A 27,130-nucleotide genomic window follows, 5' to 3' on the forward strand; every position below is an offset into this window, starting at 1 on the left:
GAGCAGGAAGATTGAGCTGCACAGGTTGAAGAAAACCACTGACCCTCTCACCTCCTGATGATGTCTCATTCCTGCCTAGCAGTGTTATATTTATACATGATCGCGTCTTCTTGTCTGTGAACTATATATTTAGGATATTTGTTTTGTTTTTTTTTAGTTGAAAGAATAAATGTGCCAATGTGAATCACCCGTGCCACACCCACACCCATGCATGAAGAGCACCACATGGAGACAGAGGAGTGAAATCTCCTGAACGCTACAGGCTCACAACAACTGGTGCTGTTTTTTTACAATTACCTACGATGACGTTCTTTTCTTGTTGGATAGTTTTGTTGTTTTGAAGGCACTGTGACTGGTCAGTGACCGTGTGTGTGTTTGTAGATTCTTGTCGTGTTGGACAGTGAACCTGTTGAATCTGTAAGTGGCTGCTTGTTTCTTACCACAAGAGTAATGGCAAAAGAATAAAGTGAGAAAAATAACATGTTGATTCCTCTATGTGCAACTTATTGTTTCTAAAATGATATGAAATGTTTGGTTACAGTTGATTAACCAAACATACTAAACAACATACTAAATTGATTAATAGATTAATTAATAGATTAATGAATGAATGTATAAATTAATATTTAACTCTTCATATTAAAATAAAGGAAAAATATTAAATGTGACTGGAAAATGGGAAAAATAATTCTAATGGGTTTGTCACAATTTTCTTTATTATATATCGTTACTGTAGCTGGATTAAGTCACTGGTAGCTCCTTGGGTTCACCTACTTGACTTAGTAAAGCAGGTTTGGATCACACTGGACAGCAAATTACAGCTCAAATACTCACTACAGGCTAAAACTTTGCATTTGCATTATAATACAAAAATTTAATTAAAATAAACAAAAATAATAGATTGCTCTGCTATCGCATACTGTGCTGAATCATAAGGCCTAAATATGAAGCAAAGACGTAACGTACATCCACTGACACTCAGCTGTGGAAAGTAACTAAGTACATCTTGAGGTACTTGTACTTAACTTTTCTATGTCATTTTACTTTATACTTCTACACCGCAACATTTCAGAGGGAAGTACACTTTATACTCCACTACATTTATTTTAGAGCTTTAATCACAGGCTACTGTAGAAATTAAGCTTAAGACAAAATATAAATCAACAATTAGATTATAGATAGATGGAATGTATTTTATTCTGAAAAGGGTCATTCTGCATAATTAATTCAGTTCCTTTTTGTACCTTAAGTATATTTTAATACACGGTTGATCATTTATCTTGATGCTTTCATTCATTCAAAGTAAGGAGGCAGAAGCACTATGTGGGCCGCACTCGTTACTGTTTTCTTTCTACATCCATGCCTTGGACCCCCTCTCTCTCCAACATGGCCGCTCACGGGACATCAGTTTCACTGCAAGTACAGTCAAAATCCTGCAACTGCTCTTCGCATGCGCAGCGCGTCAACAGCGGCTTAGGTGAGAGCAGTCTCGCGCAACTTACCGAGGCATCGGTTGGGGATCTAGCAACGGAAAAGCCCATCATCAGGCACAACGGGACGGCTGGGAGAGGGACGCTGTCGCACTTCAGTGAGTAATAATAACTCAACTTAACTTAAAATGTGCTTCTTTACGTTTGACATCTTTTTATTTGAGGGCTTGTTTGATTTACGTCTTATAAATACTTGCACCGTCCCGTAGGTGACAGTTATTCAGTCATTGGCGCTGTGCGTGTGTATTATCTAACAGGCCTTCAGAGGGGGGTAACGTCAGGCTGAAGAAAGTCCCGTTTTCAGTTACACTCATGTCTATTTTGAGTTGGTTTATATCGCTGGAGTGAGATTCAGCCAGATGGAAAGTCTACGAAATTAAGTAAGAGCCAGTCGCAACCAGCGTTAGCAGTGTAAGTAGTTAGCTAGGAGCTAGCAGCATTACAGTCCAGTCACACAGCGGCTGGCAGCAGCGCCTGTCGTACCAACCGCGGCTGGAACGTCAACTGTCAAAACACCCGAGAATTAGTCATGAAAAGTGGAGTTTACACGAGTTATACGGGCTAATGTGTCAATTTATAGGAGGGGAACATCGCCATACGCAGTAGTTATCATCCTAAACACATTTACTATTGCGCAAATGATACTTAACACATGTTTAAAGACTTAGGTGCATTCTTTTTGACTAATTAAGTGCAGGAGGTTCACTTAGAATATTGCTTATTATCAGCGTTGGAAGAAGTACTCAGATCTTTTACTTCAGTAAAAATACTGTTTGTAAAAAGTCAAGTAAACGTACTTAAATAAAAGTATAGAAATATTAGCAGTATAATATACTTTATCCACTAGAAGTCAAAACTCTTATTATACAGAATTGTATTACTAGATTACTATGATTGTTGTAGCTGAGTATGACAATATATCAGAAATGTATTCATTGATTTCTATTTTGATTTATTAATGATATGGATATGAAGTGATATGAAATTAACTAACGTTGTTAATTAAATGTGTTGGAGTAAAAAGTACAATGTTGGCTTCCAAAATGTATTGTAGCAGAAGTATAAAGTAACAAGTAGATGTGCCTCAAAATTGTATTTAAGTAGAGCACTTAAGTAAATGTACCTATCAGTGGTTATTTTAGAGATGTTTCCCTTTAATACTCATTTTGTAAATGTGAAATATATATTTTTATATGTTCATACTGATACCAGAGCAGTTCATGACTGTATGAACTGTCTTTGTCCCCTATCATGTTCATTAATGAAGACAATCAATGAGCCCAATTTCAGACATGAGAGTCTGACTTCAGAGTTAATAATAAAATTACAAGAAGCTGCTATTTTTCTGGAAGAGCACATTGGATGTTTTGTCTAAAATATCATTTTATTTCGTCCATATTGTCCCTCACTTAACGTTATAATTCTGGAGGTGTTATGTGTGCAGAAGCGTGTTCTTGTTAATTATTCAACAGTTGAACAATCTGTTGATACTAAAGTATGGCAGCAGTACAGTGCAAATAGTCTGACTGAAAATGTTTGTGTTAATGTTGCTTGTGTTGCACCAAATTCTGTGTTTTTATCATACTGTATCAAACACTTGCTTTTGATAGCAACTGTCATCAGAAGTACTTTCTACTACTACTTTCTGATAGAACCACAATTTTTAATAGTTTTAAAGAACAAAACAATTCCATACAGAGTTGCAACTCACAGATATTATCACTATTTGTTAATCCGTTAATTATTAAGCCAAAGTTGACAAAGTTAGTTTGTTGTTTTACAGGACCAACAGTCATAAACCCAAAGATATTCATTTATCAAAATAGTTGCCCATCCACCCTCAAATGACCAACTGTTTCAGCTCCAGTTACAACAATAACTGCATTATAAACACGATAAACAGGCTAATCTCATATGTGGTATGCTGTCACATACTACACACTATAAAAGGGAATAAATAATGTCCAGATAAGATGCAAGAGCAGCTATTCTAAAACGAGCCAAATTCCACCATTAAATAATACTCTGAGCGTTTAAGAGAAACTTAAATTTAATATACTTTATGGGTTATTGATTTGTGTATCTTAATTTCGGTAGCAGGAACAGGAGGAAAAAACAAACTTTTAGGAATTACGTTGTATTTTAGGGTCTAACCATGCATGTTATTATAAATCACTGTAGAAATAATAAACAGATGCATTGCTTTTGAAACTAGAGATGTTTTTATCATCAATGAATCTGCCAGATACAGTAGTACCTTCTCGATGTTCGTACCTGTTGATTGAATGTCCCAGAGTTCCCAGAGTCCACGGTGGCACCTTCAAACTTCTTGTCCAAAACCCATAGAGATTCATTTTACAGTCATACAAGATGAACTGCAGCAGGGAATCCTAATAGATAGTCGTTTGCACTGATGTGCAACCCAAAGCCCATGGAGACATGTGAATATTTTACTGTCATAGATGAGTAAAGAAACGAGAAAATATTCACACTGAAGAAGCTGGACTGGACTCAGAGACATTTTCTCTTCTAATTCTAGAATTTTTTCCTTCAGAAAAAAACTGATTAATAGGTAATTAAGTGAGCTGGCGATTAATTTGATCGTTGATTAATAGATCGATCAGCTCTAGTTGAGAATCAGCTTAAACTTTTGAATAAATCCCTAGTGACTTTGATTTTAACCTACAAATTAATCAAAGTAGATTTGTGGGCTGAAAGGACTCATTAAACAAAATCATAAAACAAAATTAAAAAAAAAACTGGCATAACTTTACCAGCTTTACCAGCCAGAACCGACTGAGCAGCATTTGGGTGCTGGACACCTCTGTGAAGCCCTGCGGTCAGGAAGTGATTGTTCAGCACGACATCCTGCATGGTGTTTATTTTGGAGGCAGGAAATGCTTTGGAGCTGTTGGATTTTTCCTTATCTCAAGCTGTCAGCGTGATGAATCGTAGCTGTGTTGGTTTTTCTACACCTGCTAGTGATCCCAGCCGCCTTTGTGAAGTATGATATGTTACAGCATGTTGGACCTGGGCTAAAAGGATTAACTGGGGCAGAGATTAGTGGTGTAGAGACTGAACTAGTGACTGGCTGCTGATTTGTCTGCTGTCTCTCCTTGTAACCCTGTGGAGGTGCTCTTGAGCAAGAAGTTAAGGAGAAAGTCATGTTTAAAGGACGTATACAAAGATAAAAGTCAGTTACCTTTGAGGGAAACGCTGGTGTATGGATTATCTTCAGAGTGCAGTATGAATGGTAGCACGACTGATATCCCACACGATACTGGTTTCTGTTCCCAGGTCTTTCTATAAGGTGGTCCACCACAACCCTATTTGAACAGTTCACACCGAACATACACACAGTGCAGGTGAGTAAAGTGTCTTTGCTTGCTTTTAAATGTTTTTCCTGGTCATGAAGCAGTCAAGTAAGCACATTTCACATATTAGCCTAATAGACATTATAGTTTCTTTTAGGGCCGTAAGATATTACCGAAATCATGATATTTGTTATTCATATCATATCAAGGTAACAACACACATCACAATATAGCAGACATTAGTTTATACAAAATGACCACATAAAGGCCTGTTTTTTACTTTATTACATGCTGAATGATATACTCGACAAATAAAAGGCGCTCTCTCACATTTGATTATTTTAATGACTTTGATTGACTGATGATTTTTGCATATGTAGTAAAAGAGGTTAGTTTGAGTCTGTTGTTCATAACTGTGTAGCTTTTTTATCTTAAGAAAAATGATTAAAATGAATTGTGTGCTTGTTGTTATTTCTGTGCTTGTTTATCTGAAGTTACGTATACCCACTGATCAAAAGTATCAGAAATCAGTCATTCAGCTGGCGATTGTGTGTGTTTTTGTGCAGCAGGAGGATGGCGGTGAATGTCTACTCCACCTCTATGACCATAGAGAACCTGAGTCGCCATGACATGTTGGCATGGGTCAACGACTCTCTACAGCTCACGTACACAAAGATCGAGCAGCTTGGTTCAGGTAAACACAGTTTTTTAAAAAATGTCTTTTAATTGAATTCAAGATGTTCATTAAGCTCTAACAGTAAATGTGTGTATGTTTCTATCATAGGTAGCGCTTACTGTCAGTTCATGGACATGCTGTTTCCAGGGTGCATATTGTTGAAGAAAGTCAAGTTCAACGCTAAATTGGAACATGAATATATCCACAATTTCAAGGTCTTACAGGCTGCATTCAAGAGAATGAACGTGGACAAGGTGAGACCACACACACACTCAGAGGAAAATTCACATGAGTTTTGTGCAGCTTTTGCTCCAGGTAAGTCTGCACAAATAAGACAAAAGGAAGCCATGTAATTCTCAAAGCACCTGCAACAGGGGAAATGTCCCCTTAACTGTGCTGCTAAGCAAATAGCGTCGCTGTGCTGTGCTGCTATTTGCATTTATTTGACCCTTTTCTATACGTATGAGCCCCATTTCAAAACAAAGTTCAAAATGCACAAACACCAATACTAATATACATTAGTGACAATTATTAGTGTCTTCAGAGAGTTGATGGTAACTAGAGTCAGTCTGTCAGACAGGACGAGGCTGTGGTTTAGCGCCAATTTTGACCACTTCATCTCTTTTCCCGCTAACCCCTAGTTTTTTTTAGTGTGTTTAGAGTGTAATAGAAATTATGGACTTCATGTAACCCTTCTTTTGTACAATGAATTATTCAAAGCTTCACCACGTTGATTTCTGAGTGTGTTTTGAAAACCACCATGGACTACCTTTGGATGCCATGACAGTATTAATAATTACATAATTATGATAATAATGTCATATTATTATTTACAGGCTGTGCTTACTTAGACTGACTCCAAATATAGTGTCTCTCTGTCATATTTGAATTCTTGCCTGAATTTTGAGGAATATGTTTGTACTTTGTCAGTCTGAATTTTTCATGTTTCTCCATGTCTCTGCCATCGTCCTGCCTCCTGTGTTCTTGGCACAAAACCACCATGTATACTTTGCCATATGGGTAATTGTAATCACATACAAAACAAGCACAAATTGCACTCAAATTGATGGGCAATTCATTCAGCGGCTGCAGTCCATTCTATGTGAATTTGCCCCTCACACTTTCATTATTGATCTTTTGTCGCAGTAAAGCTCTCTGGTCAGAGACACCATAGCACAGCATAGGAGTTGCAAAAGAGTCTGTTGTTTTGCCCAAATTCTGTTATTGGATTTTGCTTGTCCCTCTATCCCCACTGCAGGGATTTTTCTGGCTGTCTAAGCATTGGCATCGCTTTTAGATCCATATGCATGGGTTGCCTTGGCAGCTGTTTAAATGACATTATATAAACCACAGCAATTCTGTGAAATGCTTCCTCACACCTTATCCCTCTGACACCGTCCGTCTCCTTCTTTGTCTCTCTCTCAGATCATCCCAGTGGAGAGGCTGGTGAAGGGCAAGTTCCAGGACAACTTTGAGTTCCTCCAGTGGTTTAAGAAGTTCTTCGATGCCAACTATGATGGGAAAGACTATGACCCTCTACTGACACGGCAGGGCCAGGAGGGAACGCCGCCTCCACCCAACCCAGGTACAATACACACACACACACAATCCAGCTGTGTGTGAACTCAAACTCTTCATTTCATTGCTCTCACCTCTTCACGCAACCACATCCCCACCTCTAACCCAGGTGAACCCATTATCCACAAACCTAAAAGACCCACTCGCTCAGGTAACACCCCATGCATTGAGCATGTGTTTGCGTGTTTGTGTGCTTGTTATTGAGTGTCTTAATACCATTCATGTGAGTTACTTGGTTCAAGGGTTGGTCTATTCCGGTTGAATGTTGGCAGTATTAAGGCTCTGATGTGTGTGTGTGTGTGTGTGTGCATAAACTGTGTGCAGACAGTACACTACTCAAACTTGATGGATGGGTAGTACACATAATTTGCAGTAAAACCTGCAAAAATACTAGAATTGTTCTTTAAGGAAACTAAAATCAAAGAACACTGCAAAGACATTGTATTTAGGATGAATCTGTGTGTGCATGTGCGCATGTTTTCTTTTGTATTTTTATATTTGAGGAAAAGAAAAGCATATTAAGGACATTTTGGATTGTCCTCATCTCTAGAAGGGGCTTGTGGACAGTTAGAACTTGACTTAAAGGTTTTAGGGTGGGAAGCAGGTTTAGTTATTTTTTGTCTACTCTTTACCTGAAGCAAAAGCAGCAAATCAGCAGCACAACAGCAAGAGATCCAAGTCCTCCTTTGGTGTCTTCACTGCATCTGTTCAGCCACAGTACTTTTGTGAACTCAGAAATGTTTGACAGAACTCAGCTAAATATACAAACATTTACTGACACACAATTAAAAAAGAAAGACTTACTGCTTAAAAAGATGCTGTGGTTCACATTCATGCACACATAATGCAAGTAAACCACAAGCTATTGCAACAACAATGTAGACAGCTCCACTGATTAAAGTGAAGCAAATCTCTGATCTCACACATACACAAACTAGTGGCTTGTTTAAAACAACACATCCTAAACACATCCATCCAAAAAAGCATAGACATATATAAACATGTGTGTTTCTGTCTTCCAGGCCCCATGAGAACGTCTCCCACAGCACCAAAGAGTGCTCCAACCCCCCAAAGACAGATCAACGTATCAACAGCACGCAGAAGCACACCCGTGACCCGCAACGGAGGAGACACTGAGCTGGTAGAGCTCAACCAGCAGGTACCTTCGCTGTGATCTGTTCAGCCAATTCTGAAAACTGTAGCTTCCTCCCTCAGCACCCCATCAGGGCACCAGATTCGCTGCACACGTCTCATATTAAATGACATGAAGGTGACTGAGAGCCCTTTTTGGCACAGCCAGCACCGTATTGAGAATACCAAATGGGTCCCGGTTGCCTCTCTCATGGTGCAGTAACAAAGCAAGGTCACTGTGCCCCGACAAAAACAGGACTTACTCAACACATTTTCACTTTGCTTTCCTGTTAATAATAATAGCTTATGAGAAATTGTTGGGATCAAGGATGACTGCTGCTTTTTGTTTTCCCTTGTCATTTTTTACCTGCTGCATTTTGTCCTGAAAAACTTGTAGTGCTGTGTGCCCATATTTAGTCAGACTTTATTCTCTGTTATTTCTTTTACAGGTATTTTAATTACAGTTTTAACCCTTTTGCTATTTAACGGTTTTGTTATGTAGTTATCTCATACCAACAAGCGTGTTTGACCTTCCTCTCTATCACTTTTGTCCCTGGCTATCTTTGCTCATAGCTGCTGGATCTGAAACTGACCGTAGATGGACTGGAGAAGGAGAGGGACTTCTACTTCGGAAAGCTGAGAGACATTGAGGTCATCTGCCAGGAAAATGAAAACCACCCAGTCATCAGCAAAATCATGGATACACTGTACACTACGGAGGTAGATACAGTCCAGGCACACACGCAGCACCTGCATTTGGGTGGAAACTTTTACACGTTTAAAGTGTTTACTTGTATGTAATAATACTAGCACAGATCAGATGTAAGAGTACCTGTGTGTGTAAACTTTACAGTTTGACTTTATTAAAATGTAGCCCCACCCCTAACTCCACCCAATGCATAATTCTGAAAGATGTTGAAGTGGTGGGGCATCGTTGTGTGACGCAGGAATTGCTCAGTGATACGATCCCCTGGCCAGCAGGGGGCTCTTTTGAAGTGGAGGACTTTTCCCCTCTAGGTTGTTATCAATGTTATCAAATGTTCTAATAAGTTTAAAAATCAGGCTGACTCTAACTTGACTGACTGACTGTGAGAGGGTTTGCTTCAGCTCTGTAATCACTCTAAGTGCTTGCTGGGGAGGGTCTGCGTGTTTTCTCTTTGTGCAGTTTCTCTTTGATCCATCACAGAATATTTCAGTATTTGTGACTACAGTGTGCTTGAGCTGTTACAGATGATAACTAAATTAAAAGTGAACTGTCAAGGCAGCAAAAAGCATCTCACTGAGGTAGAAAGAGCCCTGCTTTGTCACTGCTTGAATTTCACTGCAGAATGATGTATTGTGGCACAGGGGGAATATCTCTTCCTAAGAGCCAGGAAAGGTTGCAGTAAAAAAAAAAACCAGCCTCACAAACACCAACAAGAGGAGATTTAATCCTTCAGAATGTAATGACTGCTCATCCTGCTGTATGCTGACCTCAGCCTTCTTTTGTAGGAGGGATTTGCTCCACCAGAGGATGACGAAATTGACGAAGGGGCACAGGGAGACCAGGAGGAGTTCTGAACTCTTCTTCCCCTCTTCACCAGCTTCATCAACCTGTCACCACCACCCCACCCCTCACCCTTTAACTTACCTGATCATTATTGTCACAATCCCCCTCTTTTCCCCCATTATTTTATTTTTTATATCCTCCCCTTATGTCTCCTGTTTTGTTTGCAGCTGTCCATATCCACGTTGACTTTGTTGCACAGCCTCACCTCCCAAACGCTTACTAGCAAAGGACACTAAGCCCAGACGTGTCCGGGCCCAGCAGCCTGGCTTGGCTTACTCGACTCACTCTAACCTGTTACCAGATGGAAGAGTGGCACTGCAGGGCTGGTTCAGCCTGCCAGTCTGTAAAAGGTTTAAGGTTAGCAATGAGATTACAGGAATCCAGCACTGACAGCCTGGAGCCAACAGTGCTATCAGTCTGTCTTAAGAGGCAGGTCACTTTCTCTTACCATGCACTTTGATTGGTGTCCACACACAGACAAACACATGCATCAGGGTTTGTGTGAAGTTTATATATGAAAATGCACAATGTTTCCCACTCATTGTGATCAGTTTTAGGATATTTTGGCTGAACATTTCACAGAGTGAGATTATAAATGGTGATAAGCCCCTTAGGGAAAGAGCCTGCACATACATTTTGAACATATTGCATACGATGACGCATATGAGCGCACATTTAGCCCTGCAGACATATCACAGACTTTGAACTGCTCACATGTACATGCATAAAGAAGTCATCATTCCGAGGTAAAAACTTCACCGATTTTTTTACTCTTCATCAATTTGTCCCACCAGAGAGGGTTTGCTCATGAAACTGTTCTGACAGCTTGTTTATGAGACAGCATGATGTATTTATGTTTTTATTTATTTATCTTTTTTAAACTGCTCTATACAGTTTCTGAAAAAAAAAACAAACATATGTGGTTTTGGTTTTGGAGAAATAGAAGGTGTTGCACTAAATGTAGCGAAACAAACTGACTGAAATGATCCAAAATGCCAACATGCAGTGACTGGCTGCAGCCAGGAAGATATAGAAAGATGCTATTTTATATTTTGTAGATTTGTTTTAAGCAATTTGTTTTTTATTTGCATTGAATTCCTCAATGGCCAAGTGAGAGGTGTCAGTGTAAAAGTTATTTATCAGACAAATGTCAGACTTTGAATTCCATGAATGAACAAATGTAAAGAAGAAAAACAAAAACACGTAAGACTACAGACACTACTAAAACTAATGTTTGACTGTGTTAATTGAGTTAAACATTGTAGCTGCTATCATTATTTTTCTGTTGCTATTTAATTGAGTTTTGTTGCAAAGCGTTAACCACCGCAGTGGCTGCTAAGGAACTGTAGGTGTGGTTTAATTTACTGACAGCCAGATTGAGTGTAATTGACAGTAGTTGGACCAGTCAGAGAGAACAAAACATCAAACCCTCTCTAACCTTTTGTTGCCATGGCAGCCATGTGATCAACTTACATCATTTGGAGTTACTGCTGGAATGAAATAAAGCTGAGGTTCAAGAAAAATAACAAACCTTATTGTTGTGTTTGCTATCTGCCATGCTGCAGCTGTCATTTCTCATTCATCTGGAACTGTGTTATCTAATTCTCATTTCCCATAGAAGTCAGTGTTGGGCTCTGGCTACATGCTAAGTCTAACCATCATGTTGCAGAGAAATCATTGACTTGCAAAATATTAACATATTGACCCAGTAGGGCATCGACTGGTCAATGGATAAGCTTCCACTCAGATAGAACAGAAGAATGCTTGAGAGAGATCCAGGAGGTATTTGCCAAATACTAAGTGACTCATTTGAGCGACACTAAGTGTCTCTTTTGAGAGACACTGCAGCCAAAATTCACCGTCTGTTTCACAGATGGCAGCCAGACAGAAAACTGCAGCAGGCCCATGGTTTAACTGGACCTGGCTGCCTGTTAATGATGGAGCTCACAACAGACAGCTTACGGGGATTAGATCATACATTACGAGTGCAGGAGTTTAAATGTTTTGGACAAAACTCACTACAACCTGCTGTCCATCATTACTGTTTTCGTGGGCACATCTTCTGATCCACTAGCCCACTATCCCAGCCTACCTGGGAGTTGGTGTCCAAATATTGAATCTTTGGGCTTAACTTTAAACATTAAGGCCAAACTTATTTTCTGGTGACTCAGAGTCATTTTGAAATGATGAAAAATAGACATTTACAGTGATGTAGATTTAAAGAAAACAGTAAATAACATCCTGTGAAGAGGCTCATTTTGTGCTGCAAGTTAAGACTTTCATCAATTTGCCAATTATTCAATCTGCTATAATAGAAGTTTAAGAAGACCAGCAAACGATTTAATCAGAAGAACAGGTGACTTTTAGGGGGAAGGAAGTTTGTAATGAATGTTTCGTCTTTCTGCTGATTAATCGATCGCTTCAGCTATAATCACATTAAAGTTAGTCTTAAGTTATCTGACATTTTTGGGTCAAATCAAAAGCAGGCGCCATTTTTAAATGTACCTGAATACCGCTGTTTTAAATCAGGGCACAAACAATGTTTACACTGAACCTCCATTGATCTAGGAACCAAGCTGCTGTCAATATTTAAGATGTTTGTAATAAAAACAGAAACGTGTCTGAACTTGTCGTCAACTTGAAACTAACGGTCCGAACGCATCACTCTGACGTCAAACCGACAAAGAGACGTGGCACGCGGACGGTTAAGTGATCGGGGCAGTTGAACGAGCACGTCCCGTCGGTCTGTTTCACTGAGCAGGGAGGAAGTAGCCAGGAAGTCACGGTACCCCGCACTATTAACGCCCCAGCTGGAGCAGAAACATGGCTTCAAATAATGGCTCAGTCGGCAAATGGGAGGTTGTGAAGAAAGGAAAGAAACCCAGCAGCGCCGGAGGAGGGAAGAACCCGAACGACAAGAAAACTGGTAGCGGGGGAAGGAAAGCCCTGAGCGAGTCTAACCAGCCATCCAGGCGTAAGTGAACACGGCCCGCTGTTTGAATAGCTGCTCCGTGACCCAGTTACACCACTGCAAAAGTTCACATGAAAGGAAAAGGATGGAGCTACCTGTGCAGGTGTCTCTGCGAGCTAAATGGTCTCTTTTAACACTTAATTTTTGATGTGTTGGCGGCAGTAATAATGCAGGAAATGATGACTGCTCAGTCCTGTCATCTGATTTGACAAGCTAGCTGCCTCGTAAGTTAGCATAGCATCGCGCACCATGGCCACTAACTACGGTAATTATTTTTTGCTGTCCGGTTCGGGAGTTCACCAGTTTATCTGCGTGGCTATTGTGAAGCTTCTCTACTGACGCGCTAATTTCGGAATAACAGGTAAGTGGCCTTTCTGGGCTACATACAGCTAGAAGAGCTTGTTAGTCAGCTAATGTGTGCGGTTAGCCTGCTAGCAGTGTGTCAACACAGGCAACGTCATCAATGAGGAGCTGCATCTCAGAGGCATATGTTAGCACGTCTGGGATCTTTTTTTGTCTTGATGCTGTTACACTTTCAAAATAATCCCCACAGTGTTGCTGTTACGTTATGGCTGGACCATATTGCCCTAATGAATTAGGTTACTTATTTCCTCTTAGCCTTCAGGGACAGCTGTCAGTGTTCTGAGTAGCCATTTATCAGTGTGGTTTCTTAAATCCCCATTTTTATTTATTGAAGGAACACGCTGGCAATATTCAATATGTTTCCTATAGTTAACACATCTAATGAAAAGAGCAAATACTGAAATAACAATACTAAGTAGCTTTTTGTTTGTGTAACCCTAGCCTCATATAATTTACACATCCACTGATGTTCAGGTAGTATTAAAAAAACAAATACGAACCACACTTTTGCACTTGGTGATGTGTCACTTCATTATGATGGACATCTTACACTTACTGACCCTATAAAGATTACTGCATTAAACATGTATTGAGTTGTTGCTGAAAATTCCCCCCCACAAATGCACTATTTAGTAATCAAAGTAAAACTACAAAAAATCTGAATGACAGGTTGGCTGGACTATTAGCTGGCTAAAGTGGGCAGCTGTCCTGAGCTCCCAAAACTCTCACTACTGTGAGTCAGTCAGTTTGTGACAATTTAGTTATACTTATCAGCTGACACGAAAAGGGCCCCAGGATGTGTCATGGTTTATTACCTTATTTTGAAGCCCTGTCTTGAAGAGTGAACTCTGTGTTAAAGTCTGGTTTCTCTTCATTATCAGTTTTGTGCTGACATATTGTAAATTTCTGAATTAATTTGTGTTTTTTTACAAATTACCATACAGTAAACCTGGAGCCAGGTGGTATTATAGTATAGAGAAACTGTACACATTGCTGCATAGTTGGAGGAACTGGTAGATATGGCAGTTTACTCTGATTATTCCTTATTGCCCCAACTCTGTAGAGCCATGCAATCATAGCAGATCAATGGTGGATTGTTTGGTGTTATACTCAGTATACTTAACATTCGGTAACAACCACATCTGCTCCACAGGTATGGCTGCGATGTAAATAATGGTTGACAGAAACGATTAGATCTCACTCTGCCATTATTTGTTTATGCACCAGTTTTATCAGAGAATCAGCCCGTCCAAAGTCTGTCTATCAGATCAGGTCAGTGGGGAGGTGGTGTAAAGGTTTCACAAGAAATACACTTCTCTTTTTAGAATATAAACTCTCTAACCATCATGAATGCATGTGAATTATTTAATCTAAATTGCTATTTACACAGTGTAACTACGCTCATAGTTTCCCCTGAAAGTGTGCTCCAGCTTTACCAGGCTCTACAGGTAATTAAATGAATACTGAACTCTTAGAGGCAATCAGCATTACAATAAACAATCCTTTTTGCCAAATATCAGTTTATTCCCTTAAAGGCTTTCAACGCTTGAATCATGAGACTGTTACTCTTGAGTTTCGGTTTTTCCATGTTCAAAATAATCCTCCAACCTCATGTTCGGCTTGAGGTTTTTGTATCTGTTCGAGCAGGCTCCCTGTGTGGGTGGTGTCTTCACAAAGAAGCGCCAGAAAGAAAAGTGTTACTTATATAATGCCTGATTTTGCTTGAAAAGGCATGAAACAGGTGAGACTACACTTATTATTTATCACTGAGCTAACAACATTCATCTTAAAACAAAATAGAAGAGGTTTTCTGGAAAGGTTTTCTTTGGACTTGGCCCTGCACCCTTGGATCTAGTTAATAATGTCTTTGTGATTGCATGTTGCATACCTTCACCTTGAAAAGGTCATAGAAGTTATAGGATATTTGACAGGGGCTCTTCTGCCAAAATAAGTGGTTATGTCAAGTCCAGCATGCTATTAAGTTGGTTTACATGCTACATAGCCTACCTTAATTTAAGGAGGGTAAAAAACAAATGTATAATTCTAATATTCTTAAACCCAGACCCTGTTTTTACATATTTTGGGTTGAAATGACAGGTAGGCACAAAAAGTTCTGGAGTTGGTCCAGTAGCTTGCCTCAGCCACCCGCCGCAATCGGGCTTCAATGGCTATAATGTAATCCGGTCGAAGTACGTCCACTTAAAATGTTGTTTTTTTGCCACTGATGGGCTCGGTTGTTATTCCAAGTGTCTGACAACATTACGGAAAGGATCCCTACAGAGGTAGACGCCTAAGATCCTTTTTGTTTAACCAGAAAACATCAGTTATATTGTTCTCCTCAAAAGCTATTAGACTTGCAGAACATGGGAGTTGCTTGTCTACTGCTGCCTTGATCACTTATCCAAGGTAGAATCACTGTTTTTGTCAATGGAGTCTGGATTTGGACCAAGCAATGTAACTGCTGTGTCTGGTTAAACAACAAGGATCATGTTTCTTCTCGCAGGGGATGGGAAGACGATTATTCCACCACTATGCAAATAATTCAGTTCAGTGGAGAAGCGCATGAAGAAGAACTTGGAGCACAGGAAGAAAATGTGTGTGTGTGTTCACAGTGCAGTGAATAAATTAGTGTAGTGGTGCAATAATCATCCACACGTCCCCCACAAGAAGATGACTTGAGCTCCCTGAACAACCCGCTTTTTATTACAGGAGGGCAGAGGCATTATTCCATTGCTACACCAAGACCAAGACATGTTTCAAGCATACTTTTGTCTCTCACACACACACACACACACACACACACACACACACACACACACACACACACACACACACACACACACACACACACACACAAACACATTTTCTTCTTCTCAACAAAGTCATCCGGATTCATCCCTCTGGCCACAATGAATGTCTGCACAAAAAGTCAATGCAATCCGCCGAATACTTGATATTTTCACCTGGATTAAAGTATTTGACAGACCAAAATCCCTAGAGCTGTGCTGCTGGCATGGCTTAAAGTTATGCTGGTCATAGAATGGAGTCAAACCTCTGAGGGCTTTTTAAAAATAATTAGAATAATCTTAAAGTAAATTCTAAAACATAAACACTGCAGTGTCTCATTTTCAAGGAAAAGAATGCAAAACATTAGTTTATGCCCATCTCTAGTCCTGTCATTGAACAACTGTTGAACAGCTGTTATTTGTTGCTGTCATTCGCAGAAAGTTTTCATTTAGATGTTTCAGTCACTAATCGAGTGGCCTCACTTGTTGCTCTGTTGTCTTTCACTGTAGCACATGACTTCCTGACATTTCTATATATTTGTTTGGTATTATTAGACATGGACACCTGGTCAGATTACCTTATTCATCTTTCAGTGCTTTCCCCACTGTTCCAGTAATGCTTGCTAAGCTGAGATATTCACAGAGATGACACCTGGATTCAGTGTAAGAAAAAAAAGACTCTTGTTATGGTGGACTTATTTCAGTTCAGGGAAGTGAAGAATAATCCTGACTGACCAGCATTTGAATAGAGAAGTTACTGCAATAGAGTCAGTAGTGAGCTCAGACACTGTGATGAAACTAGCCCCTTCTTTGCCTCATAGCCCTGTGTTGTGCCGAGACACACACCCGATATAGATTTAGTTTTGTCAGCAACATGTACGGCTGTAAATGTACAGGATGATCGGTGAACAACTGGTGACTTCTGTCAACACCAACTCAAGTTTGTGGGTGGGACTGACTGGAATTCTTGTGTGCAATCATGTGGACTCATAGTTAAATACAGGATGAGGCTAGCAATATTCTAACTCTTTAAAAAAAATATATATATATATTTTGGAAACTTTTGAAAAGACCAAAATCAACAATAAAATCCTATCCTACAATCCTGATACCTTATTCCTCTGTGCCATCCAAAAACTATTGAAAACAGATTTATGTTTGGACTAAGAGCTCTGGACAGGGAAGGGAAGTCGGACAAACACTTTTCATTGAGTTTGACAATAAACAAAATCCTTTCAGAGGCTTTTATATCTGAGGGTTAAAAATGTAAAAGTTGTGGCAAGTACTGGAAAAATTTCTGGAAACATGATTGTTTTCATATTTATTATCAGTACACAAGTCTGAAATACCTGGGATCAGCTACCTCAGTGTAGTATATTGGTGTTGGCCTTCAAAACGTAACATTGGTCAAGCACGAATGAGCCTTAACGAGTAACACATAGGGGGATAGTTGGAATTCTGCTGGTACTTAACTCTGTTCCTTTGTGAATTGTAATGAGACTTGCATAAATAGTGGGGTTGTAACAGCCTATTACACAAGCCATAGAGGGAGGGTGAGAGCACAGACTGTAAGGGGAGGGAGCAGCCAGGGAGGGGAATGCCATGGTTTCATGGATTAACTTGAGTTTCAGAACACAGAGTGGATATAAGAAAGTGTCTTGAACGACTAAAGAAGTTCGAAAAGAGGCTGCATTTTATTTTATTTTATTTTTTCGATAAAAAGCACAGGTGTTCGGATCTGCAGAGGTGTGTCTAACCACTACCGCCTTGTTTCCTGCAGCACCCCTGAAGATGTCAGAGACTCTTTATGACGGCTTTGAGAAAATGGGAAAGAAACAGAACAAGGAGCAGGTCCCACCACCAGCTGAGCCTGAAAATAAGAAGACCTCATCAAGCAAACCAACCAAGAAATCAAGTCCCAGCAATGCAGTCACCTCCCCGACACACAAGACCCTCGAGGAAGCCTTCAAAGCCGTGAGTGATGCACACACCAAAAACATCCTGGTTGTTGAAAAATTGGACATTGAAGTGTATTGAAAATCTAAATGCTTAAACAAAGCTGAACATTTCTATCTTTGCAATGTAATGAGAAAAGAAATTATTAGACTCTTCTCTTCTGTGTTTTTTTGCCTTTTTCTTTTTTTTTTTAGATTAAGCCTGGTAATTCATCGTCCTCAGTAGTTGTGTAAGAATTTGGTTGATCTTTGTCAGTGGATGGAAAGACAAAAGTAAATGTAAAGGGCTTTGTAAAGCCTTTTTAAAACTATAAATATGTTCATGCTAACAAACAGAAACTATGCTGCTCAGTGGCATCTTTAAAATAAACATCACATGCTGAAATGCAGTCTCATCTTTGCATAAAGGGTGTGTTGTTGTTTTTTGTTTTTTTTTGAATACACAGCCATGATGTTTTCTCTGTCTTGTTCTCTTTTTAGTTGGACATTGGGGACCTGAAGCAGCAGTTGGCTCGCAGTCAGACCCTATTCCCAGAAAACCCATCAGTGTGGGTCAAAGACCTGGCAGGGTACCTCAACCTAAATCTGACAGCGCCAGAGACTGAGCCCACACTCAGCAGCTATGCTCACGGTGGGTCAGACTCACATTTAGTTTTTTTTCCTAAGCAATATTGAGAAGAAGATATTGTGCCCAGTCAGTATAGCCCCAACAGACTGTTTATTGGTATTGAACGTTTCTGCAGGGCACTGACATGATAATCAAAAGGCAGCAATTATTTCATGTCCACCTTTTCTGGCCTTTTGTCCCCAGACTACCCATACTGCCTTACAGGAAAAGAGCTAAAGGGCGTGATCAAAGGCCTCATTGGACGCTGCAGTGACATTCTGCCAGATTTCTTCGACCACTGTGTTTATACTATGCTCAGGGAGCTGGACAGACAGTCAGGTAGGTTACAGGAGTTGAGGTGAGAGGAAATGAGGGTAGAAAGAAAAAAGGTCCAGCTGGACTCAAACCAAGGACACCCTAATGACATGGTCAGTATCTTAGACCCCAAGGCCACCAGGACATCTCATCAAATCGACACTTTACCTTCATTTGCTCATGGTCAGAATATGTGGGGATTACCAGGGTCAAAGTTAAAGAACAGGCAAAAAGCCAAACCTTGAAAAGCACCCAACAGCTTTTTCTCTCTGTTTCCAGGAGAACCTCTGCATGGCTACAGAGTTTGCATTCAGGCAATCCTACAGGACAAACCCAGAATAGCCACCCTAAACCTGCCAGAGGTGAGTGGGCGTGTGTCCTTGACTCCTGCAAAAAAAACAGCAGCTTGCTGCTTCACTGCCTTTGTCTGCTCTGAAAATAAAATTGCTTTCTTTTCTAAATATCTTTGCCTTTTCAGACTTGGAGTTTCAGTTCCATTTTCCAACATACTGGGGATTTGTCTTTGGCAATAATATGTTGTTGTACCCTTTGCCTTCTGTCTAGTATTTGGAGTTATTGCGGTCAGTTCAAAATCGTCCAGTGAAGTGTTTGACCATCATGTGGGCTCTTGGCCAAGCTGGATTCTACGACCTCAGCCAAGGACTAAGAGGTAATATGCAGTCAAACGCTTTCAAATACAGAGCCATGCACTCCTTCAGATATATAGACGCAGTGTTTTATCACCCTCTGCACTGTATTAGTCCTAGTCTGTGTCTCCCCTTTCTCCCACTTTCCCAACAATATGTGCTGTCAGAAATTCTTGGTTGGGAGTTAATGAAGCAACAGTACACATTAGGGCTGGAACACTGCCACTGACCGCCATCTGTGAGCTTAAACACATGGTAGCTTCAAAAACTCAGCTGCTGCTCCAGGTCTTTGCTTGGTATCTGGTGGGGCTGCGAGGTAGGAGAGAGGTCGGTGTCAGTATGTGGGTTTGAGCTCATGAATATTCTTGGAAAATTACACAACCTTCATCTGCAAAGTAAGACCATTGAGTACCATTGGACTTGCTTAAGGCAAGGAAATGCGCAATGAGACTCTTTCAGAGGTGGTTTATAAAGTTACAAAATGTCCTACATATCATCTCGATGTTGGGATATTTAATCAGAATAACACCTCTTAATATGAGGAAAACCCTGGTTAGGAACACTCTAATCTTGCCAGGAGGAATTTAAAAAGCAATCAGGAGCTTCCTGTCTTAGCCTCAGATGTTGATCTGATTACATTTAGCAAATGTACAAGACTTGACCTAATATTTAAGTATTTCCAGGGCGCTATCCAATTGAAATGGAAAATATAGTGAATGTTAACAAAAACAAAATCACAACTGAGTGCATTTAACATCAAACCATAACTGAGTTATATAACAGTATAAAAGTCTCTGAAGGATGATTTGTTTTCCTTTCATAACACACAGAAGTGCCTGTGGAGCTCAGTCATGCTGCTTCAGTTTTCACCATATTCATACTTACATTTTTGTGTATGTTTCACAATATTCTTATATAATAGAGAGCAAAAGTCATGTTTTTTTCTGCTGCAGATGCTTTGGGCCCTTTTTTTAAAGAGGAAGCTAAAAAGGCCAACTGCTGACACATCCAACACCAGAACTAAAAGTTCCTTGAATGAAGTTCTTTGTTTGTGTTTCAGTGTGGCTGGGTATCATGCTTCCTGTGCTGGGAGTGAAGTCCTTGTCTTCATATGCCATTGCATATCTGGAGAGACTTCTCCTGTAAGTCTTTCTGAGAAATATGTGGATTCAATATTTTTTATTGTAAAATACATCAAAACTTCTTTTCATGAAATTTCTCTATGCTGTTCAGATGACACATGTAACTACCAAATGCTGTGTCTCTTGAGTATAAAGATAATATTGTATTTTGAAAGTAGTTACTATGAATTCTTAAGGCTTTAACTGAAGGACAGTGTTTTTATTTTTTTGACCAAATTAAACTACACCTTGACTTTGTAATTTGTGCTTTTCCCAGACTTCATGCAAACCTGACAAAGGGATTTGGCATCATGGGTCCAAAAGAGTTTTTTCCTTTGCTGGATTTTGCCTTCATGCCCAAGAATGCCCTGTCATCAAGGTAAATGTAACGTAAAACCAGTCATGTCAGTTTTCATTCATTCCTCATTGAATAGTCCCATGTGCACAGCATGAGTGTTGGAATAAACTGGTGTAGAGAATTTACCCCAAGTGCTTCACCCCAAATTATACATAATCAAACAACCACAAGATGTGACTTTGGAGAGAGAAGAACAGAGTAACTGGTTGATATTCATAAGCATTGAAGCCATTGGAGGCCATTTACAATCTCTCTTTTGGTACTGGGCTGTTCAATTTTCCCTGCCTCCTTTTTCTACCTTTTTTATAGTTACCACTCTTCTGTAAAACATGCTAAATGGCTGTCACAATGGCAATTTAGTTATATTTTTGTAAATTATTCTGTCACACTGATTGTTTGCTTTTAATTCAGCTTGGTGTGTATTTCACCTCTCTGTAAAAAGTAAAAGAGCCGTTTTTGTTTGTGTTCAGTCTGCAGGAGCAGCTGAGGCGTCTGTACCCTCGACTGAAGGCTCTCGCATTTGGAGCCAAACCCGAGAGCACATTGCACACATACCTGCCATCATTTCTGTCCAGAGCCACACCACACTGTCCAGATGACATGAAGAGAGAGGTAAGACACACACACACACACACACAGGTGCACTTAAAGAGTAGTGCACTTCTGCTGCAGCAGTATTGTGTAGAAGAGCTCAGTCTTAGTAGCCCAGAGCAACAGCATAAATCATAGTGATAAGAGGCCCATCATGCAGTGTGTTAATAGCCTCATTATTGTGACCAGTGTCATAAACAGTCAACATAGCTTATTGGCAAATGGCGAAGCTTGAAGGGAAAGTCTCTCTCTCAAACACTGTAATGTTTCTCTAGCCAGCAACTTCAGTCCACTGGTTAACAGACTAAACGCTTTCACAGACAAATTACAGTGTTTTCTGCTCTGCTCTCACAGAATTTAATTGTTGAAAAAGCCAATAGAAAATGTTTGAGTTTCCCCCAAAACTGAAGATCAATTGCTTCTGTAGTGGATATTTTGCACTGATGTTTGACAATTACAAAGCAGTCGGAGACAATCATCTCCATCAACAGTACTTATGCAGTATAGCTGCAAGACATATTTCAGAGTAGGATGTGGTCTTGATCTGCTTCTGCTATCCCTGTTTGATCATCATAACTATCATCATCAGTGTTGAGCTGTGATCAGGGAGGCATTCTTACTGTCTTTCTCACTGTTTGCAGCTGCTTAGCAGTATGACGGAGTGTTTGTGCGTGGATGTTCAGAGTCTAGGAGTGTGGAGGCAGCTCTATACCAAACACTTACCCCAGTCCAGGTGAGCTGTACTTTTTCTTTTTTTTTTGTCTTTTAAACTGTGAAAAGACGTGAAATGTTTTTGTACATGAGAATGACTTGTGTGGTTGACAGTTTGTTCCTCTCTCTTTTCCCCTCCAGTCTGCTGTTGAACCATTTATTGAAGTCTTGGAATATCCTGCCGCCAAAGGTATGTCTCGTACCATGTGGTCTATTGGCAAATTAAACTCCCTTCCCTGGAGATGGGTTAAGAGCACGAGGGCGTGTTTGCACTCCTGCCTACACAGAGAGTAATGGCTTTCTTAATTCAATTGTTAATTGATTATTTCAAACTCTGTGTGATGCAGCTGGCAGACCCTCGAGTTAAGAATAAAGGATAAATAGTGTAAATGCATTGTATCTTGGATCATCTTGTGTTTTACTAGTTGTGTTGTTTTCCACCTTTAGCTCCGGAAGAACCTTGAAGAAACAATCCAGTCTTTTAGAGTGACCAATGAGGAGATGAGAGACACCGTCGAGTCCCAGGAGCTTCAGGAGTGCAATAACCTGTGCCAGGTGAGACACATGGAAAGCAGTTTGTTTTCATGTTTTGCAATGAAATGTTGGGAGTTCTGACTGATATTGGAATTCGATCAATTATTAATTTAAACTTTGATATCGTAATTTACTCCAAAAGGGAGTTTATGCATTTACAAGAAACAATTTCTCCACTTTTATTTACCAAGCACCCCTAGAACATATACTGTTGCTCAGTATTTCTCTGTCTGTCTCCAGAATCTGCAGGTAAAGATGCGAGGTCGTGGGTTCCCCTGGTCCAAACTGCTCATGGTTCTGCTCGTGTTTGCAGCCGGCTTCATCGCTCATGACATCAGATCCCACGGCTCGTTCGCAGGTCTGCCCGAGACCCGTTCACTCATCACAATCACTCATTTTCATGTTTTGTTTGGAAGTCTTACAATGTGTGTTGCGTGTTTCAGATTCCGCCACAGCCAGGCATCTTCGCAACTCAGGGGTCACCGCCGTATCTCAGCAGGCCTGGAGCAAAATAACAGTTTACTCCAAACAGGGCTTCAGGTACGACCGCAGACTCAAACATTCATGTTCAACTATCACAACACACCAAGTGGCCACATTAGGTAATCCAGTCCAACAGTTCGGCCATAAAGTCTATTGTAGCCTTATGTTACGAGCACAGTTCCTTGTCAGCCACACCATGCAAAGGCAGTGAGCCTGTGAGCGCTCATCCTCTCTGCAGAATCGAAATAGCTAATAATTGTATAGAAATGCAAAGCCTCCTGTAACCTACCTTATATAAAGAACATGTTGTAGTGGGGCCTGGGATCTTTGCAGGTTAGTGGCAGTAACTGATTGGAGACCAGACTGACTGGACTAGTGGAAGTTAACCTTAACTTGTAGGCTATAGTGTAACCTTAGTGAGGTCAGTTGCTAGTATACATACAGGATTGAAATGTAAAATATTTCACTGGTCATTTGCTAACCTGGAGACTCGATAAGGTAAAAAGGGTATCTGGGTGGAGCACCTCTGGCCTCTAACTAGGTTATTGACACACCTTATTGCACCAGCTTGATGCTGATGACTGAAGGAGGGCTTGTCACAAGCCAAAATTCAATCTGATGTATTGAGTCTTGGTTAAATGTGGTATATTCGGAGGTGCTTATAATATTCTGCCACCCCATATATGTAAACATACAATCTCAAAATAACGCAGTCCAGCGCAACACCACCTTAAACTATGACCTCAATAATAAACATATATTTGAATCAACACATTTCTGATAATATCGCCAAAAGTGATCATAATCTTCTTAAAGATAAATGATTTTGCAGTTGTATTGCAGTAGTTGGTACAAGTGCACCTAATAAAGGGGCCACTTAGTACATAGAATATAAAAATGTAAATGTATTCAAAATGGCACACTGCTCATTAGTTGTAACTCATTTGCAAACTGAAACGTGTAGTTAAAATGTACTGTTAACATACATATTCATTACATATTCAAGCAAAAGTGACCATTTTGAAAGTGTTAAACTTTAGTCGTTAGGTCCATCAAGTCTAAGTAATTGAATGCTCCAAGACCACGACAAACCGCTGAATGTTTTTATTGAATGCAAGTAAACCGTTTAACTTGTGTTTCTGTATCCTCTGTAGCTGGTTGGAGACAAACACTCCTCATTATTACTCTGAGTGTGTGCGCGTTTTGGGGCCACTAATGGAACAAGGTTTAGAAAAGGCAAAAACAGCAGCCATCTTCATCTCTGAAACCACCACACAGTTTATTCTCTGGGTCAAAGAAAAGACACCGCAGGCCATAGAATGGGTAAGGCTGCGCCTCAATGGAACTAACAAGATGTAAAAGCCATGTTCTGTGTCACTGACTAATGTCTTACCTCGGTGTACCTTTGCCCAGGTGAACACCAACACCCCAGACAGTGTGTTCCAGGTGCTGGCATATTTGAAGGAGCTCCTCCTCTCCCTCCATCACAACTACATCCTGCCAGCGCTGGTGTACATATCTGACCTGCTACAACGAGCATGGACCAGCCTACAGGACTCCTGCAAGTCAGTACTTTTGAGGCCTGCTTTTCAACTGGCTTTAACATTTCTCTTGTATCTTTGTTTTTCTAATGTGAGCTGGCTGGATTACATTTAAAAGAGTGCCAGGAGCCAGTTGCACCAGCTTTCTTTTTGGGTGTTAGTCAGACAGACCAAGCAATACGGAGATATCACCTTGGCTTTAGTGAATTTTAATGGCCATGGAATCACCAACAATTAGTAGATTAAGAAGTCTACCAGCTAAGACATTTCTCATGTTTACATGGTGTCGGCTGCTTCAGTAAAATACTAGTTTGATACTAGGTAGGCAGTAGTTACAAACAAGAGAGGAACCCTGCAGGGGATTTACGAGAAGCTGGTGCAACTCAGTCCTGATTCCCTGATCATAAAGCTGCATTTAGTTTGTTTTTTTTTGTTTTTAAAAAAAAAAAAAAAAACAACCAAGGAGTTGACATGGATTTCTTTGTTTCCTGCAGCGGCGAGGTGTCTGTATCGTGTCTGCAGGGCCACGCGTTGTCCTTCACCAACTCGACGTGGCAGCTGCTCCAACACACGACCTCGGCCATCAAGACTTGGGCTCAGGAGCTGCTGACACGAGCGTGATGTCATCGCACATGTTGACTGATTTACACACACACACACAAAATACACACATGCAATTATATACACACGCACACACTGGCCCAATCTGGGGCTGCCTTTCAGTGTGTCGGCTCCCCTCTCAAGCCGTGATTGGACACTGTGGGGTCAGACAAACAAACTCTCGCTCAAAAGGACACGTCTATCTCTTCTTTGGCTACCTTTTTAAATCAGTTTGCTGTTGTATAGATGTTTTTTTTCTACCAATCTTTTTGTCACTGCTGGATGCAGAGGTCGTTTCTCTCTCTCTATCCCTGAGTTTTCTACTGCCAGTTTCAGCTGTTGCTTTAACCTGTGGGTTAAACAAATTGTAATTTATAGAAGATGTAGGTTTGTAGATGATTTATAAACCGTTTTTATTTAAAGATATAAAAAAAAAAAAAGTATTATGTGAAAACTTGGTAAAGAGCAGGGAAAAGATTCCAGACTTCTCCAAAGCACTGAAGACTTAATCAGCTCAAATAAGTTCTGAGGGCCACTTGATCTCCCACACGGCCGTGAGTGTCAGGCTCAGTAAAGCCTCCAACAGGGAAGATATTGTGAAGAAAGGGGTCACATCTGCAGGTGGATTGACTCCCACAGAAGATTTGGATGGCATGACCCAAATCGGGAGCCTCACATCGGTCCAAAAGGTTTCTGAAGAAGAAATCTACCTGCCGTCTTGTCTGTCCTGCACATCTCCTCCTCTCGTCTTTGCTGCTTCCTCATCTGTCTGCTGCTCAGCTGCTTCACAACTGAGCTAAAAGCAGCTCTGCAGTCCTGCAGTCATGTACTCATACTTGAAGGCTGATGACATTGTGTGTGTGTGTGTTTCTGTGTGTGTGCATGCGTGGAAACAACAGGCTTATTGTCAATAAATGGATCATGATTAACCCCGTGCCAACGTCCTCCTATACACCGAAATATGGCTAAGAATAAACCCCTCCTCTGGGAAAGGCGAGCATTTCAGACCAGCTGATTCACTAAACCCTCCTTGTCAGCAAGATGTTTAGATGGATATGGAGATGAATTAATGTCTTACTTTGTAATGTGAATGATTTATAATAAAGACTCCACCTCCACTCACTAGTTTTAGACGTTTGGTTAATCTGCTTCTAAAAATAGTGGTTGAGAAAATGATCTCATCACATTGTGCCTCCAACATCTCCAATTCTACAGATGCTGATGAAGAACATGTGGCATGAAGGGAAGGTCCAGGACAGCTACTGAAGCGAGCCTCTGGTTGAGCCTCTGGTTGATTGACTGCTGTCTCTAAAGTCAATCATCACCTCCGAGCCTCAAGAGTTAGGGCTCATTCAGCATCTTTACTTTTACGTTCCATTATGAAGTTATGTGTTATATTTATAGTGACGTAGATGGCTGAAACGTTCTGCCACATTTTAGAAAAAGAAAAGAACCATTACATTTCTTCTAGGATGTCTTTGAGCACGTGAATTACAACATAGCCAGGCTGGATCACCGAGTGGGAGAAGTAGTGCTCCCACTTGATGAAGCTGAATGAAGCTGCCATGTCTGTCCTTGGGACCTTAAAGGGCAGGAGGCCTGTGGGGGCAGGAGGCCTGTGGGGGCAGGGGGCCCGACATCACTTCTTACACACCAGGACCATTTAGCAGGTGGACGTGGCCATGCAGCAGAGGGGCAGCGGCTGGAGGCAGCGGGCTGTACAAGGTAAAGTTAACTAGCAGTTCCATCTTTTTGAAGCAGGTTTTGGATAAAAACTATAAATAAGATGCCCCAGATCACATGACAGCC

At 40.5% G+C, this 27,130-nt stretch overlaps 2 protein-coding genes across 3 annotated transcripts; both read left to right on the top strand.

Moving 5' to 3' along the window:
• The first annotated feature begins 1,501 nt into the window (after positions 1–1,501).
• LOC139218049 (microtubule-associated protein RP/EB family member 3-like) lies at positions 1,502–9,832 on the top strand. 2 transcript variants are annotated; one of them, XM_070849584.1, is made up of 9 exons: positions 1,502–1,588; positions 4,788–4,855; positions 5,371–5,498; positions 5,589–5,734; positions 6,906–7,065; positions 7,168–7,209; positions 8,081–8,217; positions 8,763–8,909; positions 9,681–9,832. In XM_070849584.1, the coding sequence occupies exons 3-9, from the start codon at positions 5,378–5,380 to the stop codon at positions 9,747–9,749; spliced, it is 822 nt and encodes a 273-aa protein (XP_070705685.1). In that variant the 5' UTR covers positions 1,502–1,588; positions 4,788–4,855; positions 5,371–5,377; the 3' UTR covers positions 9,750–9,832. The 2 variants fall into 2 exon arrangements, with proteins under 2 accessions (XP_070705685.1, XP_070705686.1); XM_070849585.1 differs by lacking the exon at positions 7,168–7,209.
• Positions 9,833–12,466: 2,634 nt separating this feature from the next.
• tmem214 (transmembrane protein 214) lies at positions 12,467–26,443 on the top strand. Its single transcript, XM_070849470.1, has 17 exons — positions 12,467–12,712; positions 17,639–17,832; positions 18,294–18,444; positions 18,625–18,759; positions 19,015–19,097; positions 19,300–19,405; positions 20,443–20,524; positions 20,781–20,882; positions 21,332–21,473; positions 22,094–22,185; positions 22,305–22,353; positions 22,611–22,718; positions 22,938–23,055; positions 23,141–23,237; positions 24,335–24,503; positions 24,594–24,745; positions 25,216–26,443. Exons 1-17 carry the CDS (start codon positions 12,562–12,564, stop codon positions 25,340–25,342), a joined length of 2,058 nt encoding a protein of 685 aa, XP_070705571.1. The 5' UTR covers positions 12,467–12,561; the 3' UTR covers positions 25,343–26,443.
• The last annotated feature ends 687 nt before the right edge of the window (positions 26,444–27,130 follow it).

Source organism: Pempheris klunzingeri, chromosome 18, assembly GCF_042242105.1.
Source record: "Pempheris klunzingeri isolate RE-2024b chromosome 18, fPemKlu1.hap1, whole genome shotgun sequence".
Lineage (NCBI taxonomy): Eukaryota > Metazoa > Chordata > Actinopteri > Acropomatiformes > Pempheridae > Pempheris > Pempheris klunzingeri.

What these genes read in the sequence shown, in the direction of transcription:
- tmem214 (XM_070849470.1), top strand. Translation starts at nt 12,562, where the DNA reads ATGGCTTCAAATAATGGCTCAGTCGGCAAATGGGAGGTTGTGAAGAAA. An exon ending in ATCCCACGGCTCGTTCGCAG is followed by an intron (nt 23,056 to 23,140) that starts GTCTGCCCGAGA and finishes TGCGTGTTTCAG; the next exon opens with ATTCCGCCACAGCCAGGCAT. An exon ending in AGCCTACAGGACTCCTGCAA is followed by an intron (nt 24,746 to 25,215) that starts GTCAGTACTTTT and finishes TGTTTCCTGCAG; the next exon opens with CGGCGAGGTGTCTGTATCGT.
- LOC139218049 (XM_070849584.1), top strand. Translation starts at nt 5,378, where the DNA reads ATGGCGGTGAATGTCTACTCCACCTCTATGACCATAGAGAACCTGAGT. An exon ending in AGAGAATGAACGTGGACAAG is followed by an intron (nt 5,735 to 6,905) that starts GTGAGACCACAC and finishes TCTCTCTCTCAG; the next exon opens with ATCATCCCAGTGGAGAGGCT. An exon ending in TAAAAGACCCACTCGCTCAG is followed by an intron (nt 7,210 to 8,080) that starts GTAACACCCCAT and finishes TCTGTCTTCCAG; the next exon opens with GCCCCATGAGAACGTCTCCC.